The 22,111-nt window shown below is 48.7% G+C and overlaps 1 protein-coding gene across 1 annotated transcript in view; it reads right to left on the minus strand.

The window, feature by feature from the left end:
• LOC128270386 (uncharacterized) overlaps positions 1-22,111 on the minus strand; it is a 153,627-nt gene that overhangs the window by 96,701 nt on the left and 34,815 nt on the right. The window contains exon 2 of the mRNA XM_053007785.1: positions 3,792-4,002. Within this exon, the coding sequence (XP_052863745.1) occupies positions 3,792-4,002 (211 nt within the window). The remainder of the gene's footprint in view (positions 1-3,791; positions 4,003-22,111) is intronic.

A 22,111-nucleotide genomic window follows, 5' to 3' on the forward strand; every position in this document is an offset into this window, starting at 1 on the left:
ACTTCCGCCAGCCACCCCATCCGCTCGCGGCATTCGCCTTTTTCTTTTGCGCGGTGGATCGAAACAAGGTACTGAGGAGTTCCGCTGTTCGTTCGGAACACTCCCAAAAACACACGGCATGGCTGGCTGGCAGGACCGAAAAAAATCTCCACTACACCACAAACACACACACACACATACACTAGAAGTTTCGTAGTTCCGCCTTACGGTCCCGGAGAAAAGGATCGTTTTTCGTGGGGAAAACTTTTCCCACCCAACTACTCTTTATCGGCGCGGCCTAGCACACCACCAAGGGCCGTTCAGTGTGGCACATGAATCAGCGAACGAAAGTGTGTCCGCAGCAGGGGGCTTCCTGGACCTGGAGTCCAAGCCCAAGATATGCCGTGCGGCAAGATGTAGACGCAGAGAGCGGAACCCAGGAAAGGAGTCCGTGTGAGTGAGAGGTCCCAATGGCCGAAATGGCCGAAAGTTTGTTGGGTTGTAAAGTGCGCGATACAATAAGGGCCAGGGCTTCTTATCGCGCGTTGCTGGTGCTGCGGCTATGTTCCGCCACAGCTGCTACAATTGGCTCGAAAAGTGAACTTTCGAACCTAGCCCCGGGGACACGCGATTTTGAAGTGATAAGTTTTGTGCCAGTTGGGAGGAGGTCGGCCAACAGCAGCAGCAGGCAGACGTCCTCTTTATTGGCAGCGATTGGGCACGGTGGTATCGTGCAGAATTAATCATCCCAAAAGGCCCACCGGCCACGCGAGAATCGAATCGGTACGGTATCGGCCTCTATAGTTCTCTGGCCCTCTGAAGTTGAGGAGCCACCGGGACCCGCGATCCTCAACAAACACGCGCGTCGCGGTACGGCTCAAGTCGCTGCTGTTTGTTTCGGGGTTCAAGTCAGTCAAGTTCCACCAAGTCCTGCCACAGTTGGCTCGGGAGGCCGTTGGAGAAACAATGTTTTGGCTAACAACGAAACACATGTACCCGGCGGGAGGCGAATTCGCGCCGGGCACTGCGACAAGTCGACGGGCAATCCTTGCAATCGTACATACGGAAATCGCTGCATTTAATGAAAATGAGCCACGGAGCGCTACACACCGAGCGCTCCGGGATGTGGGCTTGGTCCGTGACCGGCAACCACAGGACGGGGAGTCGTCTAGCAGCACGACAGCGAGATGGCACACCATCTGCCAAACCGCATGGCCGCACACAAACCGGGTGTTGGGCCTCTGTGACGATACAAAGTGACCCATCCCGATGTTAGCCGAGGACGACAACGACGACGACGGGACCGATGCAGCTTTCTGGGGTCTACGCCAATGACGAAAACAACACATCGTCGACCGGAAACTTTTCGTCATGGTTACTGCGGGATCGTCCTATCGCCGCACACAAACACACACGCGTGCTAGTCCGGACACGAGGGACCAACCTATTTCCACTGGTCGCACACCGGGAGAGAGAGAGTGATGTTGCAACTGATTGGAACCGCTTGTCCCTCGGGTCGGGGGTCTCGGGAACTCGTTCCGGGACCGGCGCGAGCGATTGGAACTGAAATTGTTTTCATACAAATGAAAGCAACTAATGATGCAATTAGTTTTTCGGACCAAATGTCCCGGGCCCCTCTTCGGAGAGTTTCGGTTCCGGTTTTTCTGCCTCTAGTTTGCCGTGGCGAATGGAATTTGATTTTCAAGAAACACACACACGCACACATGCATGCATGCACGGTTCTTTTTGGGTGGTAATCGAATGTTGGACCAAAACACCGACAAATGCACTGCAGAACCGCACCACCGCACCGCAGGCCACGAACGAACACACAGTTTCAGTCCCCGAAAAATGGTCGTCCACCGAAAGGGGGGATGCATTTGGTTGCAAATGGTGTATAGAAAGTGACAAGGATACAGCTGTGGCAAAAGGACGATTTGTGAGGCCTGATTTGTGTGCGTGGTAGCAGTGACTAATTTTTGGGCAACTCCAAAAATATGCTCATTATCTTCGAACGAAGCGGTTCACTCACACTATAATCAGTTAAATTAAAGAAAAAATATTCGACAAACGTTTTCGATATTCCCAGACATTGCTCTTAACAACGACTTCCACTGTCCAGTGTCCTTTGCTTTGTGTCCTTTTGATCAACTTAACACAGCACTATCAATTAATAACCGAAGAATAACCGAAATAGCTGTTAGAGTTCGAGCTGCGCTCGTTGGCCTTACAGATTTCGTATAAGACCATTAAATTGAAGTCCCAAAAACTGTTAGGTTTCTTTTATAAAAACGCGTCCCTTTTCGAGATGATCCAGCGTACAGTAATGGTCATTAGTCGTTTCATTTTCAGCTTGTTCCAAACCCTTTAGGGACTCGGAGCCGTGTCTGTGACCGAACTTAATTGGTAAGTGCTTATTTGGTAATGTTCGGGGGCTACATCTTTGAAGATATTAAAACACTATTCGATTTTAGTGCAGACAAATTTTACTTGGTAGCATAGCATAACATTGCCTGGGTTTTAGAGCCAAACACATATTAAGTGTACGACCTAATTCCTGCCGTTTTACAATAGATGACATTACTTACTAAATGTCACAATTTTGCATGAAATATGCGTACTTTTATTACGCATCGCATCGATTACGTACCGAATCGCCACTAGCGATAAAAAAGTAAGTTATTACAAGAATCCTAAACGCAAAAAGGCCTAGATACAGCCTGGTCAACCAGGTCCATCGCAACCAAAGCCAAATATTCACTTTGCAACGGTTATGCCATGCATGTGGTGGGATATGAAAGGTGTGGTGTATTTAAAGCTTTTAAAATCTAATGAAATTATTGATGGACAACACCATCGACAACAATTAATACATTTAAAGCAAAGCTTTGCCCATAAAACGCAGAGAATGGGATAAAAGACATGATAAGCTGATTTTGCAAAATGACAACACTCGACCCATAGCAACGCAAAACCGGTCAAAACCTATCTCGAAAATGTCGGGTGGGAACTGTTAACCCCCCCGCTGTATTCAACAGATGTTGCTCTTTTGGAATCGTATTTTTTCCGTTGCATGAGTAACGATTTGGCAGCACTGTGGTTGACTTTTTATGAAAGTATTAAAAAATAGGTCTCTAAGGGGATCGCTTCTAAAGATAAGAAGTTCAATCGACACGGAATCGAGAAACTACCAAAAAGATGGCAGAAAGTAGTAGCTAACGGTGGGCAAAACTTTCATTAAACTAGTCATATGTTTTGTTGTTGTAGTTTGGGCACAAATGTCGAATAAAAACGGCAGGAATTGAGTCATACACCTACGTTGGTCCCAATTCTGGCGATTATTAGTCAGTAACTGAAGAGTTTCGAGAGGCGAGTTCCGATCACATGAATTGATGGACAATCACCTTACACTAGATAAAGCAACTCAGAAATCGTGTCCTAAGCCAATGGATCTTGGCATTAAAGCTACGGTACTAGAAGCTTTTCGAGCAAGACAATCCAACTAGAAAAAGTTTATAAAAAGGCATTTGTTTGTGGAGTATTTCTGTGAACCAGGTCCGAACAGCTTCCCTGGCGCCATTTTGAATACAACCAATCGACACAAAGCGTGGCCGCAAAGGCAATCGTTTTGACAGAAACACCACCGAACCCGAGCCCGAGCCCGAACCCGAATCTGAACACCACCATTAAAAGGATCGGGTGGTAATTTTATACACGCCTCAATTATGCTGCACCCCCATACATATTGTTTCGTGCAATTGCCCGATGCAGGCAAACGGGCGCGGATTGACCTCCCCCCCCCCGATACTTACCGATCATGCGCCCGAAAGTTCAGCCGCACCACGTTGGCCGGCCCGTAGGCGGAGGAACCGTGGTCGTAATTGATGCTCCGGCGGCGCCTCCGATGCTGCTCGTGGTGCTGATGGGCGAGATCCAGCTGGCCGCGATCGAACCGCGCCGGCTCCCAGTACCGGATGAACGGGTTGATCGAATCGCTGCCTCCGGAAGCCACCGGTGCCGGTGCTGTGAAGGAGAAAAAGAAGAAGAAATTTGATAAACCGAACCGAGGCGGAAAATATAGACATCGGTTGCCGGACGACAGCCGGTAGGACGCCCTGGCCCGGCGGAGCTACCGGCTACCGGGGGCTGGAGCATAATGGGAGCATATGGTGGCGGCCGGCAGCCGGTTGGTGCAGAAGCCGGAAGATAATTACAATGTCGGCCCGCTGGTCGTGAAATTCAATTTGAACGCTAAAGAAACCCATCCGGGTGGGGGCTGGGGGGTTGGAGACAGATTCGATACAGCTCGTTGTCAAGCGAGCGATACCCAGAGAGAGGGAAAGAGGGAGTGAGACAGAGAGAAAGAGAGAGAGAGTTATAATTAAACCGAACCGTGTTGTTTCCGAAATGCACATCGGTGGGGCCAAGGAGTCGGAGCAGGATCGGAACGAATGGTAATCCACCGAACACAATTACAGGAAGCATCGCGATAGGCGCGGCTGCACCCGACATCCGCTTTCTGATGGATTCGATAAGCGCACATAATTCATGTGACTTTCCCCCGGGGTGGGGGGCGTGCGGCGGTGCGCGGTGTTGTCGCGTTCGATAGCTGAACGCACGTCCCTTCCGCCGGTGGGCAACGCCCATGAATCAATACATGTTACCTGAATCAAATTGAATCCCGCATTACACGCGCCAGCAGCATAAGGCTAAGCCGCGAGCACTCTCGGGTACGGCGGACCAGAAATAACGTGCACAAACATACACGCTCTATTGCATTATTATTACACAGCCTGTTTGCGCGGAACTCAGAACCGGGCCGGCCAAGAAGACGCGATGCCCCGAGTCCACATCCGTTCTGCAATCCCCAATCAAGCACTCCTGCGTAGGCCTACAGGGCCGAGAGGTACGCGAATTCGTCGAGTACACACCATTATCCCCCCATCGATCGAGCCGCGGTCTCCGATGGAAATTCAATTTTCACATCCAACGATCTGTCGATCCGTGTCGGCGGCAGTGCCGAATGGCAAATGGGTGCAAATAAAATCGGCAAATGAAATTACACCGAACCGGCCGGCAAGAAGCCTACGCGTGTGGGAGCCAGATCCTTGCTTGCATTGTTAGTGAGAGTAACATGATTACGGCGCAGCATAGTCACGAAATCCTTGCTGATGGAAACGATTCCAAACAGCGCTCGGAACAGCGCCATCGCTAATTGATTGATTTGCCGTATCTATCACTCCGGGGTCCGGGCAACTTGGTCCAATTGACGGAGTAGGTGTTCTACTGTAGTTCCGGGAAGTCGAAGGATCCCATTTCAGGTTGAGACTTTTTTCTTATCTTGCCTTTCTTCCAGATGCTGGATTCTGGATGATGTATTATTGCATAACTTCTAGGAACTTTCGTACTCTCAATCCTGTGTGTCTGTCCAACGCTTACACGGAAACGAACTTAGAGCAGGGTACAGGAGCACCGAGAACACCGACTGCAACACGTGTAGCTAGTAATCGATGCAGTAGCATCAGTGTTTGGCAAATTTTGACAGCTCGCCTCTCCATCTCTCAGCTTGGTCCGGGGACCCACACTCCGACGGGATTTGACCCCGAGGCCGAGGGTGATGAATCGATATCGGTAATTCGATAGAAAGTCAGCACGGCAAACATGCTTGGCCGCCCAAGGCCCCACACCGCACCGAGTGCATGTTGGAAAGTTGGAAGTTCTGCTCAGTCGTACTGAATGTGGCACAAAAGACGCACCAACGAAGGCATCGAGTTGACCTCGCTCGAATCACAACCAGTCCACACCGTCGGGCATCGCAAGGAAGACACATAAACCGGTATGAACCCCACGATCCGCAATGCACACGAGAAAAGCCCTCGAAGGAAGTGAAAAGATGTGATGGAAAATGTGACAGCTTTTCATCGGCCACTTTCACGAGCACCGCGCGGCTGACACACTTGTAACATCATCATCATCATCATCATCACGGAGCCAAATGAGAGCAACCGGTCCATCATTCAAATTGCAACCGGCCAGCGAAAGTGGACACATGTGTGCCTCTGCGTGTGACATTGAGCCGCCCATGTGCGGCGTTCCTTCGGAGGCGGGCGCGATTTGAATTTCAGCCATCGCCAGTGCCAGGCGGCAGACAACATTCCTTTTCGGATTTTGGAGCCACGCAAAGCATGAGTCAGCGGCGAAACATTCCGGGCCAGCGTTGGACATCACCAGGTGGCCAGGCGTTTGTCGGTCACTTGTCAGGCCAGTTACTGTGCAGAAGCTTCAATCGGTGGGAATCGAATAGAGTTGTGCAAATGTTGCATTGCCACGAAATTAGCAAAATTTAACGATACACTTACTTTGAGTCAAAAGCGTAGCTATTACGTCGGCCAGTTAGGCTAGCTGAGTGGCCCTGACAGTGACTTTGCCAGCTTTTTCGTCAAAATATACGTTTTTGGACAAATAGATCTATAGACTAGCCTTAGACAAATAGATCTAATAGACCACAACCTAGCAGTTACATGTAGTGCCAGTGCGAATCGGAAATGAGAACAGTGCACATTGGGGAACATCCTTTGACGAAACAAAGGACCCTTTACGAACAGTTACTCCTATAGTGTCATCCTATGTTCATGTCGCTAGAAAATCCGGACCAATCCATTATTAAACGGACAATAGACAATCACTACTTGCCCCATACCTTAGAGAATCTCATCCGAACCTCATCAGTGTTGAGACTGGTAGAACCTGGGACGCATTCCGCTTAATAAACTGCCAACGAAGAATACATAAGCTGATATAGGCAGCAAACGTTGGACCAATGAATTAACCAATGAAGGGAAAGACACTTTTGAAGCATCAACACAGCCTACACACAGGCACACATAGGTAGTTCTGCATAGATCACATTCCCCGCTTTGCCATCTATTCAAGGAACGTATTAGCAGAGCCTGATGATGCTTCAAGGTAATCCCCAACTCGCCTCCCCGGGGCGGTCACAAAAGCCGAATGAACGCCAGACACACAGACACACATAAACGCAGCCAACATCAAACCACTTTTTGCCACAGAGATTTGTCCTGAAAGTCAAGTTCACAGCCTTTGCCATTCCTTGAACACCGCAAAAGACCGAAATAGGCGGAGCCGTCTCGCTCGTTCGCTCGCTGCGCCACGCCACGTTGCCTTGGATGTCCTCTCTTTGTGGACCGAACACGGGGAGCCGAAGGCAAATGATGTCATTCCAGGAGCCGGACCATGAAACTGAGATATTACTTGAGGCAAGATGAATAAAGGAAGCAAGCAGACGCAGTCCCTCATTAGCTCTCGTACGGCCAGTGTCAGCAGTTCACCGATTCCGATTCCGGAACCGCCAGCCGACGACCGGTGGCCGTCGGTGTCTGAATGTCACCAAGTTCAAGGTGGTGGTCTTTCCCCGCAGGGTTCGATACGAACACAAAAACAGACCCTGGTGGATTCTCAACCGGCGCAATCGCTGCTCATGCTCGTTAATGTGTTACTTCCTGACGAGAACACGCTTCATATCTGCGAGCTTCCTGAGGTACCGCCGGCCCCATGGGATGTGGTTGGTCAAAAATAGTTTCGCTCTGGGCAAGTAGAATTCATAGTCGAAACAAAGCCAAACATTGTGTCCTAGCCAACCAAAAAACGACACCGACAAGTATATCATGCGGTTGTGTTAAAGATCACCACTCACGTGATTTTGTAACTCTATCGCCAAGGTCGGACGCGTCAAGGTTACCCCCACAGCCCGTTGCCAGCCCTCGGCGGAGCCTATTTCATGGCGCGTGCCACGAAGGGAAACCGTGCCAAAATGGACGAAAGAGCCAGCCTAGCGCTCGCGGCGACTACGGCTCGCGGAATGCCGGCCAGGGCCACGTTTTGCATCAATCATTTCGGAAACGGTCATGCTCTAGATGCGCCGCCGCGCCGGCTCCGAACCGTCGTGCAGTGCGTTGCGCCAACTATCCAGTTACACGCCCGAGGAGCCGGAGGATGGCTGCGCCCGGTGCGCTCGCCTCCGTAGGCCGTTAGCTCCCGCCTAGGTTCCGCTTTCGGTTACCGCACCGCAGAAGCAGCGGTACGGCACGATAGACACGCACGTGCGCGGATTAATGCACATTACCATATCTCGAGAACCGGCACGCATCGGTCGCCGACGGCGCTTTCCTTTTCCGAGTGGCACCACCAGGCTCAGGATCGGGCTTCCCGTGCCATCACAAAACGTGCCACACATCTCGCGCCCGAAGTCAACTTCCCAACACGTGCTATTAAACAGATAATGAGTGCCGGCGGCGTTATCTATGCCATTTCGGAGCTTTCGCTTTCTCTACATCAGGGTCCCACTCGAGCCTCTGGAGTAGTCCCGCCCCGCTTTCGGATGGGTTATGTTCGCTAAACAGCAGCGATTGTTTGGCAGTTGACAAAAGAAGTGAAAACGGTGCTTAAGCGAACCCCTTCAACGCGGCGCCGATGACAGCCGGTTCCGTTTCGAATACCGATTTTGCCCGGCGGATTAAGTGCCGTCAGCGTTTTCGGTTTGCGCCGCCGCCGCCGCCTGTCGGCGCAGCGAAGCCGAATTAATTGCTCGATAATTACGACGCGACCTACGCAGGGCTCGCCGCTCTCCGCGGGCTGGCGATGTAATCGCAGGCTTTTCCTGTGGCCACGCTACGGCAGCCACTCTTTAGGCGCCAATCGAGCTTTTGACTTCGCAAACGGAGCGCCCGATGGGCGGCTCACGGGCGGCCACTTACTTTCGTTCACCTACTTTGCCCGGGGCGGCGGGCGGGCGGACTGGTGGTGATGGGTTCCCATCGACAACACCACAATCCCTTCACCGCCACTCGAAGCTTTCTCTCTCGTTCTCAGACACACCAAAAACCTAGTGTCATCTCGGCTTTCAGTGCTCTACTCGGCGGCGGAGCGACGTGTTTAGTGCGGTAAATATGTTTAGATCCCGGTTTTTTTTAATTCGATCATTCATATCAGTTTATATCCGCTATGTGAACGGTAAAGTATCAAATAAATCGAATGATATTCTTAATATCCATAAACTTCCACGAAATCAAAAACGTGTCCATCATTAAATGCGGTTGATACATTCCATACAAAACTTAGAACAGAACCTCATGAATACTCAAGGATTTTTGGGAGGCTGCAAGAACGGTAAAAAAAATGTTCAGTGTAAAATAGTGTATATGTTAAAAAATTAAACAAAGAAACAAAGAGCTAATATTGAATTTTGTTTTAAATTTGTTTTAAATGTTTTACAATAAGTTTATGAAGAAGAGCGTATGAGTAGAGCAAAAGGTTTGCTGTGGTATAAACGATTTCAAGAGAATCGTAAGGACTGGGAAGACGAAGAAAGGCCTGGGTGTCCACAAGACAAAAATCACTCAGAATTGATGAAAAAAGTTCCTGAAACCTTTGGATGGAAATTTTACATTTGTAAGGATGTTGGCTGAACATTGTAATACAATTAAAGACGGAAAATTATACGTAATTATTTGATTTGTGCTCGTTTTGTTCCACAAAAGGACGCTCGTGTAAAACATTCTAAAAATATGATCAAAACCGTCAAAAGAACAACAACTTTGTGAATTCAATAGTAACTGGTGATGGAACGGGGTATTTTAAGTACGGCTCTCCAACAAAGCATCCAAAAGTTAAGAAATTGAATTTTTAAAAGTCAAGAATAAAGACAATGCTGATATTTTTTTATGATTCGAAGAATTTAATACAAAAGTAATTTGTTCCAGAAGGTGGGACGATTGACGAGGAATACTATTTAGAACAACTGAACCGTTTATGGTTACGAATTTTACGTGTACGACCTGAATACACAGGGGATAAACAGATGCTTTTGTTACACAACATAACACGACCTCCGTATAGTTCCGTCGCAGTTAAGAAGCTTTCGAACCAAAAATCAATTTGTGTCATTGACCATCCTTCGTATTCGCCTGATGTATCTCCATGTAACTGTTTTCTATTCCCTAAGTTCAAATTGGCCACGAAAGGATGATTTTAGAACGACATTTCAGCGATTCAAGCGACTGTTTCATTTCACTTGGCACATTTTAAAACACATTGGAAGCATTAAAAGCGTTTCGTTAGAAGCAATATAGGAAAATGAGCCTGAGTGAGCATTGTCGTCGCTGTATCAAAAAGGGAAATTACTTTGAATAAGAAAGGAGAGAGATAATTGGAAAAATCCCAGCTTCGTCCCACGTTGGTATCTACACACACTGGCCGCACCGTGTGTGCGGTGCCAAATCAAAAAAGCAATTAACCAGCTGCGGCAACAGAACGCAGACTCATCAACGTCCCACGCAAATGGAAGCAATTTCGTTGGAATAGAATCGAAGATCAGCATCTTGCATTGTTTATATCGTCGGATATTTCCGTTGTTCTTCGTCCGATTGCCTCACAAGACACAAGACACCGGGGCGCGGAACAATGGCGCACTCACGAGCTCCGCTCTGTCTATTGATCCTTGGGGCTCAGCCGGAGGCTTGATCGGAAATAAATCAACAGCACTTCGGCACGGACCGCGCCGGGCGTTGATTAATGAGAAAACCATGCGCGCGAGGTGTAGCTATGACAAATCGGCACCGCATATGCAATCGAATCACCGATTCATACATTTTTATTGCGATCCGTCACATCAGCTTCCGGCCCATTATCGGCACCATAATAGACGGGTGATTGATGGGGCCCGATCCTGGGGCCGCGAAACAATGGCACCACGATTACTTGGCATTGATTTTCAATCCGAAATCCACGTCCGTCGTGTGCAGGGAAATTGTTTTTCCTTTCTACACGGCACACGGGTCTATAGGTTATTTATCGTGCCGTTTCATATCTAACTCATTCATCACCGGGCTGTTGGGTTTTGGCCATACCGAAATCTTCCGGGCCGACCGGCTTGATAGAAAAATGCGCCAAATTGTAGCAATTTGTCAAATAAAATGGAATGGCTCATAATCGGCCACGCAATGGTGAGCGCATCCTGGCGGCAGCATAAAACCAGTGCCGTGCTGTCTGACGCCGGTGCCGTTAGTGTAATTAAGCTCACAGTTCGCTGAAAATGTCACCACATTAATTAGGTTAAGAAAATAATGCAAAAGCATACCTGGTGGCGGACACAAAGTTTCGCTTCCTAGGAACGGATCTTTCGCAGGTCCTTCGCCAGAAGTGTAGCGGGTGAGAGTTTTTTTACCATAACTTCTGCTTGCTTGCTCGGAAAGTCTACCCACTTCGCATTTTACAGCGTACCTTTGAGCCGTGTGAGTGAGCCGAAATGAATGAACGCTAAATTGAAACACAAAACCAGTCAACAAAGTTGATGAGACGCACTTTCTGGCACCGAGCGAGAAAAGGGACCTTCCCCGATTCCCGGCGCCCGGTAGGCGTTTTCGTTAATAAACCATATTCATAAAGCTAATGAATCGCCCCAGGCGGAGTTGTTGGGAGTGCGTTTTTTTATTTGCCTTCATCGTCATTCCGCAGCGAAGCGAGCGAATCAACAAATCGTTACCGTCAACATATCCTGCCGGCAGGGCGCCGCCTGCAAAATGGCGCCATGAAAATCTCATCAAACGTCACACCCGGGGGCTGCACCATCGCTGCAACTTTTTATTAATCGAAATTGTGATTTCACGATGATTGTTTGACTTGACGCAGGCGGAAGTTGGGCGAACCTCTCCGGCATGGCCGGATCCGGCGGCCGCGTTTTTCGCAAACAGTCCGCGGCGGCGGCAACAATGCAATGCGCGAATCGTTTTACACAAAATATGCCAATGGCGCCACGGATGGCTCTCGAAGGATGCTGCCGAATGGTTAATAATTAAAAACATCAATTAACCTGCCGCTCGCAGCGCACCGGAAGCGGTGCGTCATGAAAGATTCACGCACAAACATTGCCCGTCGCCTTAGTGCTCCGGCAGGCGCAACACGCGATGCTTGTCGTTTGATCAAATTTCTCGGCACCGAGCCCCTCCCGGGGGGAGCATTCGCGGTCGTGTATGTGTGTTTGTGTGGGGGGTGGAATGTGCTCGGTGTCTATTGCTTCACACTTTGCGGCGCCTGACCCGAAACGGGCGGCGGATTCGGTGTGTGAATTATTGAATGAGGCAACGACGAGCTGGCCCCGTAAACTAGTTATCATCGGGCCAGGTGTTGCGCTTCCACCGCACGACAGTGGCATTGTTTCATAACTAGCCGAGCGTAAAGAGACACCCAATCATGGCGAGAATGTTCATTGTTGTTTACGGTGTTATCTGTTGAGGACGGAGGATGGAGCGTCGGGATTCGCTAACTATAACTTTAATCATTTTTGCAACGCACGGCCAACGGAGCACTATCTAAAGGCTGCATTCAAATAAACGTCAGGACGCGAATGTTATGATTGACAGAAAACGTGTTCAGAGTATCATCGAGAGACAAGTTAACTAGTTTAGAGTCTGTCGAGTTCTAACTAGGTCAACTGGCACTGTTAGGTGCCACCAAAAACGGGTAAAAGAGCATAGTGAAAGCTTCCATATTAAAAAATATCGTTGAATTTAAATAACTAAGACTGATTTCGTTACACTTTAACTTTGTTTATTAAAAATGTAAATTTAATTGCTTTTTTTTGCTCTTAATATCAACATTCTGATATTCAATCGCACTTTGCATGATCCTCATGGTGCAGTGCATCGCGTGACGAAGTGACAGTTTGGACATTGAAACCAATCAATCATCTCCGAATGGACAACTTATCCATAAACGAACCACGTTGATTAATTATTTGTATGTTCTGATTCAATATGTTACTCAATTATTTTTATCTTATTGAATAACATATATAATACTCTGATTAAACACGCTAGGACCGCTCGATGGTTGGAATGCCGGATGATTAAGTAAGCACTTTAATTAACTTTTTTTAATTAATTTGAATGTTTTACTAACAATGTTTCGAATTTTTAATTTAACCATGGCCTTAATCAACGGGATTGTCCAGCAGTTTAGTACTTACTTAATAAAAACATAAATATCGAAACCGTAGAATCATTTCTCGTCAAACACAGAAGGTGTATAAGTTGCAATTGTTCAGTTGATAGCTTAGATGGGGCCAGCAGGAATTGTGTGTGGATGGTCCTGGCGCAATGAAATGTTTTGAAGACGAGGGATTGCAGGAGTTGTTTGATGCAGACCCAACCCATACGCAACAACAATTAGCAGAACCTCTGAATGGTTCCGGAACAGAATTTTCCCAACGTTTAAAAGCCATTAGGAAATTCCAAAGGCTCTGAAAATGGGTGCCATATTAATTGAATTAAAACCGTTTGTGAAAAGCTTCTTTAACGGCCCCGAAGGAAGTCGGTCTTGCATCGGATGATCACAGGCAATGAAAAATTTGTTTATTTTGAGAACCCCAAACGTAAAAAAACTATAGTTTTTAGCTGGTGAAGCCCATTCGCAGTCAAATCGTTTCGGTAGAAAGCCGATGCTTTGTTGTTTGGTGGGACCAGCAGGGTATGGTGTACAATGGGCTACTAAAAACAGGTGATACGATTGCTACAAATCAGTACGGATAGCAAATATTTAATTGAAACTTTGCATTGATGGAATAAAGACAGAAAAGAGCTTAAGATACGGTGAAGAAGATATTACAAAACGACCAAAACCATGAAGGACGCCATTAAAATCTCTAACTAGGAAACGTTATCGAAGCTGCCGCATTGTCCAGGCCTTGTCAGATTATGGCTTTACTGCTTCAATGGGACATGCACTTGCAGAGAAGCGCTTCGACCAATATGAAGAAGCCGAAAATTGAATAGACGAATGATTTTCATCGAAACAAAAAAATGCTTTATTAGAAACGGATCCACGAAATGAAATCCGCATAAGAAAATGAAGTGTTTTCGTCATCTAAAACATCGCCCAGCTTCAACATATACATCTGGCACACGTTTCAAACTCTAAGATGGGTTGCGATGAATACTTTAACATTCTACACACCATAAATCACAGCGAGAGAGAGAGAGAGAGAGAGAGAGAATATGTCGCCTGGAGTCATGACGTTTCCAAACATGTGACAAAACTCCTTTGATGTCGTTTGTCTACTGGCTCTCGAATGTGACCAACTGAATACCATCGGAAGGAAGCCAAGAAGGGCCTTTCATCCCCCCGCAGGGCTGCAGACACCTCACTGTGAAACGCCATCAATCGTAACACACATCGCGACACACAGTCACACACGCGAAAGAAATCGATGTCGAAGATTAAGTAAATTGCGCAAACGTTGCACCGACAGCGCACACCCGGCAGACCTCCCCCAGCCAGCCTGCCTGCCAGCCTGCCGCCACCCGCCGATGATATATTGAGCCCCCGAGAACGAATACGGTTGAATTAAAAGGTGGCCGCAGCGAGACCGTGCCAAAACTCCGTCCGTCCGATCGCCGGAAAAACCGCAAACAAACCCGGAGCCGGCAGGCCAGGGAACACACCCGGTCACGTGGCGCCGTATCCGGTCGGGAACGTGCCTAGCATGGCCAATGATGGCCGGCCTGCCCGGTGTCTCCCGGTCATGCCGCCGGCCCGCGGCGGGTGTTACGAAACAAAAAGGGCAACACGGCACCGCTACCGGAGAACAGCGACCGTGCACTTGCTTCGACAGCCTCCTGTCTCTCCCGTGCACCCGACCCGACGTTTTTAACAGGACGACGAGCGCTGCAAACGACGCGAAAAGAAACGGTCTACATAAAAGTTAATAGTGTCGTTATAATCCTTACAAACGGGTCGGCGGGTTTCTTGTGCCGTCCCTGCTCCAGCTCGCACCGCACCTCAAATTATCCGCGATTTTTCCCGACCACGCATTTTCCGCCCGACGTCCCGACGGCAAAAAGGTCACGATCGCGCACGAGCACGTGATTCACCGCCGCCGACCGCGGCGCAATGGACGACTAACATTTTGTCGACCGGGAGCAAAAAGTTCGCACCTGCCCATACCCTTTGACGTGCGCCACGTCGAAGGACGACTACGACGCAGTGACGGAAGCGTCATCCAGTTCTACTGGAGGAAGCAAAAAAAATGGTCGTTAAAATTTGCTCGCTTTCTTCAGCTTCCGCCGATACTGTTTTGTTGCTTTAGAGACTCCCAGGGAAAGCACGAGCAGCCATCGTGAGAGGCTTGGCCGTAACCTTCACTCAAACGGGGACACACGCATCCTTATCCGGGCTTTTCCTGTGCTCCGTTTTGGATTATATCGATTTTCTTCACCGAGTGCGCCAGCTGCACGTATGGTCCGCAATTTACGCATGTGTTATGCTTTACTGTGGCAATCGACGTACTGTTGGCAGACGTCCTTCACGTGCGGAGAATGGACGGTTGGGAAAGCTTACCGTTTCGAAGCTAGTATCGCGTGCTTTAGGGTTGCCAATTGGCCTGGTGAAACGTGGAGTGGATTTGAAATGCTCCGGTGCCTTGCAGAAACGTACTTGACTTTGTTTCCACGTTCCTGAAATCCGCACAATATTTCCACGTTAAAAAGGCGGTCAGGTGACGCCGCCCCGGGGCCTAAAAACGTAGACGTCGTCGAAAGTAACACCAGCACCCGCACCAACCAACAGACCTTCCGTCGCCGGAAGGCAGTGTTGCACAACGCGCCACCATCGAGAGAGTAAAAACAGCGCTATGACTTCCTAATGCAGCCCTTGGCTGCCGATGCATTCTGACGTAAAAGTGCTACTCCAATTAGGAGAAACTTTTTGGGACGAAAACATAAAACCTCCACTCTCGCCAGCGCGGAACCCGGCGGAACGCGAATAAAACTAAACCCTCAAGTTCTCGAACTCCACGACCGTGGCCAGCGTCCGCGCAATGGCAGGCTCTGGGCTGGGCTCGGTACTCTACTCTCTCGCCGGAAGTGGCACTTATTGATGCTACAAAAACTCATAATTTCAACTTAGTTTCGTGTGCACTTACTCGATTAAAGCCCCGTTGGTGGCGCGCGGACTCCCGGAAATGGGAAAACTCCGGCCCCACTCGGGATAATCGGTAGATTCGGCAGAGGTGGTTCGGGGGTAGTAAAAACAAAAACTTCCCACCGTCGATCCGCCCAGCCAGCCAGCCCTGCGCTGGCTCCACGGCTAGAGGCTAGAGAGAGCAGCAGCAGTTGTCGATTACATAAAATCCGAAAATAACACCCAATGATTATGGCATGATCCCCGCGTAGCTTGTTTTTGCCACTCCCCCCAAACACAAATGTGTGCTCCGCGTCGACCATCCGTCCGCTTCAGAGAGGGCACAGATAAAACGCAGACATCAGGAGAATAAAAAACGAGCCGACACACGTACCACACACCGCGGGGCCTCAATCCTTTTTCCGAGAAAGGATTCAAGGAACACGCCAGACGTGTCTTGCGGAACGCGCCAAGTGCCCCTAAGCAGCAACCGACGTGTAGCAGGACCCCGGCTGACACGGAGCGCACAGCTGTCAAACATCGGGTAGACCTCCCGGTGCGATCGGAACGATTTGTTGCCGCCAACTTGTACTTTTTGTTTTGTTGTACTTTTCACAACTTTAGTACAAGTTTAGTACACGTTTAGTACAATTTTAGTACAATTTTAGTACAACTGCAATTTGGTCCAAGCAGGCAGGATAAAGTAAAAGAAGAAAAGGCTGAAGGAAACGGTTATTAATCAGCAAATTTCATTAGCCCAGCTTGATACACTTTTTATCGCGGACCAACGATCTGACACGGAACGCGCGTTACCAGCGCGGGCGAGGGCGGCCCGGCACAAGTTCCCACAATTTGTGGCCGCCTTTTTTTCGCTCCATGTCCCTTCTCGCGTGTGAAACAAACATGACAGTCATTGCATTGGCGGCGGCAGAGTAGAGCACCCGCGCCAGCAATTATGCTTTCACCACCAGCAGCAGCAATAGTGTTGACCCAAAGAAGCCCTCCCCGCTCGCATGTGCTATCTCTTGGACCGATTTTTTTTTTTTTTTTTGCAACTGTGCACTCCTAGAAACGCCAACATCACGTTCGCGTCATCATCCGATATGTGGCCAGGATTAGTATGCTTAAAAACACCTTCGCAGCACATGGTTTTCTTTCGGCCACCGCGACGACGATCACTTCGCGCCCCATCATTCTCGGGCCGCCAGGGAGAAGGGGCGAAAGAAATGGAGCTACAGGTCCCCCGCCCGATGATTTTCGGTCGCTGCTTCGGTAAAGCACACACACACAGCACATAGGAAGGATTATTTCTCTCCACATGAGCGCTGTGAGCGGTGATTTCTATTTTTTTGAGACAATATTTTTATCATTCTTTTTTGTCCCTCCAAAACACTCTTTCTCTAGCAGACAACAAATTGCGCGCGTATCAGACGGTTGCTAGTGGAGGGCCCTACCTACTAAAACTCGCTTCTCACGTTCAAGAACCAAATCTGAGTTTATAGCACACAAAAAGAAAGAGTCCAAACGCTCCAGATATCGACCGCAGCTCTATATACGATGTGGTCCTTGTGTCCGTGTGTGCCTTGACTGCGCACTTATTCCGCGGCGTCACGGACGCAAATGACAGGCCGTAAAAACGGGCAGCAGCTAATAGCATCCTACAATTTGATGAAATAAACTGTACTAAAACGGCACCGTAGGAGCAATAAAGTGGTGGCGATCCCCAGGAAAGCTTCTTTCATGGGCCGTGGCCTTCTTGCTTAGGACCGTGGATAGTGTGTGCGGACGTATTTATTTTCACGACCGGCACACGGTACGGTCTCGCCGGCAATCCATCGCAAATTTTGGCAAATGACGGTCGCGCTTCTGGTGAGCTTTTAGCGCAGAGCAACTACTCTTCCGCGCAATAACTACTTCCGCGTTATCAGCGGCCACAAGAAGCAACCGGAGAAGCGTTTCTGCTTCGCGCGTTCACAAGCTGCAAAGAAGCTGCACCGAAGTGCGTTGTGGTGTTTATTTTTACAAAAATACACACAAGAACGGGTGCGTGTTCTACCATTTGGCGGAAAAGATAGAACCATCGGCTCTGCAGCGACTCAGCACACTCCAGCGACGCCGGAGCCGGATGCGGAGTTCTAAAGCAAAAACACTTTGAACACCACAAAATGTGAGGCAAAAAATCTCTCACCTCTTTGGGGCGCCTGGGACGAACCGAACGGCTCCGGCGCCGAGCACTAGTTCCGTTCATCTACATATTCATACCCCGATTATAATTACTTAGTCCAGTGCGTTCACGAAGCATTATAATCGTTAAATTTGCATCGAAAAACATGAACAGCGGGCGGCGCGCACATAGCTGATGATGGCCGCCGCCGTGAGAGGCCACGCTGCCGGGCGATGGCCCTCCACCATTTAGTGCATCCCACGGGACAGGATGCTGTTGCGCGAAAGAAGAAAGTCGAAAGATGCTGCCCACGAAGCCGGCCCACGAAGCGTTTGCAGTCCCGCTCCCCGATCCTAACTCATTTGCAAACAACGGCGCGCACCGGAGCACCGGAGATTGGATGGAAATCAAACGCACGCCCCTTTGATCGGTGCCACAAACCGTGTTACATTTTACTAGTTTACGAGCAACACAGACGCGCACCGGTCCGACGCGAAAAGCTCGTAAGCGGATGGGTGAGCCCGAACCAAAAAAAACTCCGGAAACTACTCACGTCAAAAAACAATAGGGAGAAAGAAAACTGGTAAATTTGCATTCTCTATTGATCGAATGAGTAAAAGTCGATGCCGAGCAGACGATGGTGAGACATTTGCGCACATTTTAATGGACAATGAAACTTTTACGACGCTCAAAACGAGATGAGCTGCGCGCGAATCCCCTTTGTCCTTTTGAGAGTGTGGCCACAACGAACTGTTTGGAGGTACAGAAAAAATTCAATTTTACAAGGTGAACATATCCTGTTGCATAATTGCGGGCGTTATCAGAGGTCGAAGGGGAACAATCAACAAATTTAACGAGCAGTTAGTGACTGACGACACAAGGCGTCAACAAGCCACAAAGTTAATATTAAATGCTGCAAGCATTTTCATATGATTTCCCACTATAGCCAAGCAAACCGTATTGTACCGCTAATAATAACTATTTTACATGTTTCAAAGGAAGCTATTTTGCCAAACATAGACAAACAAACGATTACCGATAGTGATAAAATATTAATGAAAACCGAACGCTTTACGATAAAATAGGTCGTATCAAGAGTTGTCTTGGATAATTAAAATAAATAACATCAAATAAATATGTAAAATCGTAAAAAAAGGCCCTGGAAACGACACATTTTCATAAAGAAGTTGAAATTAGTCCGATACACAAATTTTTCGAAGCCGTTGCTTAGCTTTTCTTATGTTCCGACCAATGTTCTCCTGTTATTTTTGAAACATTAGCAACAATATTTTAGAATTTCTGCTGTAAAGGTACTTGTAAAGTTGAAGCATGTTGCTTAGCATTGCAAAGCTTTTTTTTAAATCTATTTTTAATCTCATAACTTTAGTTTTTCTATTTTTCTTACAAGCACAATCGAATCACGTACATGTCGCCGCCCAACACGTTACGTTGCTACTAAAGGCTCACTGGTGCGCACTGAGTGGCACCCGTACGTCAAACATCGTGCTGGGGCCGGCAAGTGTCATACAAACCAGCGGCAAAAACACCGGTCCGTGAAGCATATGCGACCCAACATATGACGAAAATTAATTTAATATAACAGCAGCGTTCAGCACACGGCTAACATGTTTGCTTGGCGTGTGAAGAGAACTGGCTGGGAACCGGGCATCTGCTGCCGGGGCGAGCGGTTACACGCGTAGATCAATTTTGCGCATATCCGTCCGCCCAGCGATCTGCGGCACCGTCATTAACGTGAGTCTTGATTAAATGATGCAATTTGTCCGCCGTTGGGATGCACCGTGTGACCGGGGCCTACCGAGGCCACCCGTCGGACGGGGACGCCGAAAAGAAGAAGACCAGAAGGACCGAGAGAGAGCGAAAAAAAAACAATTTACGATAAGAATCGAGCACTGCGTAGCGCAAGTGATGGTCCAGCATTTTCTCATGCGTTCGGGGGGGTTTCTTCATCTTGTCGCTTCATCCTCATGGGCATGATGGAAACCTTTTACTGTAGTGGACGTAAACAATGCTCACAACCTGACCAGACCTGAGGCACCTTCGACACCCGTGCCGGGCGAAACCCCGGCCAAGTCCACTCTGACTTCGCACGGAAGGCGTCATAATTGCACACGCAACCGAGCCAGGGAGGACCGGGCCACCAATTGCAACACGTTCTGGAACGCTGCAGCAACAGCACCGTGACCGCTGCTACACGCCGAGGCACTCGCATCCATCACACCCAGGACCCGGAGCGCTTCATCGCCGGGCGAATGGGGCGAGTAAATCAATTACTGGAAGGCGCGGCGCAGCGTGGCAGTTTGTTCCGCCATATGCGCGCGGCAAGCAGTGCAGAGACGCTTGACGTGGCACAACACAACGCCACCGGGGGGACCGGCCCCAGCGTTGACCTCCAACTCCGAAGCCGGGCACCACCAGCCTGGGAATGGGAAATGGGAGCACTGAAGCTTGAATTGCTTCACTCCCGCGGCAGCAGGGCCCCCCACGGGCCCCGGAAGCACGGAAGCGGCGTTGGAGTTATAAATATTTATGTTAATTGTTTTGACTTATCTACTCCCGACCTGGGGCCACCGATAGGGCCACTTGGCGGAAGCGATTGCTACCGGCGACGCCTAGACCGAGATCTATCGCGTCCCTCTGCCTGGACTGCCCGGAGATTGTGCCGGCCCGGACTTGTAAAAGATATCAACCCGGCAAAAGGATGACTCGTCCACACGGCCACCGGAACAGCGGAGACTGGAGTGCCTTTACCAGTCTTTGCGTGTTACAATCGACCGCATGTCAGTCGTTAAAGACGGTGAAGAAGCCAACCGAACACTGGCCTGGGCTGGGCTGGAACCCACAAGAATTATGATGCGAAACCAATAAGCCACTACAGTAGCACAGTAGCGCGGTATGTGTGTGTGTGTGTGTGGATACACGGATCCGGACGGCGAAGACTGGTTCTCGGGCGTCTTCGATCGACGCGGCGCAATTGGCAGGAAATCGACACATACCGCCGCCGACCGGTAACAACCGCACAAACCCGTTAAGACGATGAGCATTGGCGCCGGGCACCGGTAATCCTGAAATTAAGTCAGAACCAGGGTCGGGACGGGCCGGGACGGGCCGGGACGGGTCGGGAAGCAATTGATTATTTATGAGCAGCAAATTGAAGTGTAAAATTCAGTACGATAGGTCCGTTAACGACCGGCGAGGTGACGCCTCCACACGAAGCTAGGTCGGCGGATGCTACCGGGAGGATATGAACACGCTTCCGTGGAACTCCACAGTAAGTCGTTCGCCATTGGCCATGGGCATTGAGCCTTTAAGGGTAGGCCTTCAACAAAGCCCCAAAATTTATGTTAAATGGTGCCATAAATTTGAATCCATCACTCAAGTAAAGTCTAGGAAGGTGGGTAAGCATAAATAAAATACAGCCAAAATATCTTTATGTAAATAAATTACATTAAACGAAAATGAAATGCATCAAAGAAAGCCACGAATAAGCTATGAACTGCATAGTTGGAGTGGATATGTTACACTTTGTACAAATCGCAATCCGATGATCAATGTACAAATTGTGGTTTAAATATACATTTTAAGAACTGTTTATATAAAAATAGGTAAACCGAGTACATTTTATAGCCAACATCGTAAGGATAACAAAACATAACTGATGCCGTTAAAGGATGTTTAAAAATGTTCTGATAGTAATTAAATTATGTTTGAATTTTGCCTACTGTTAAGGTCCCTAAACGTTACTTTGGAATGGAAAAGAAACGGACGTAGAGAATTAAACGAACACTATCCATACGACCAACTTCCAAAATGGTCGAAAATGGCACATTGAGAGGGATGAGCTGAGGGCTTCCCTATGTTGGTAAAAGCATGGAGTTATAGAACTTTGAATATCCTAGTAGGCACATACAGTCAGACGGCACGACCACAAGATAAAGGAGATCACATCAGGTAGGGTCCCCAAACCAAAATTCACAT

Source organism: Anopheles cruzii, chromosome 3, assembly GCF_943734635.1.
Source record: "Anopheles cruzii chromosome 3, idAnoCruzAS_RS32_06, whole genome shotgun sequence".
In the NCBI taxonomy this organism is placed as follows: domain Eukaryota; kingdom Metazoa; phylum Arthropoda; class Insecta; order Diptera; family Culicidae; genus Anopheles; species Anopheles cruzii.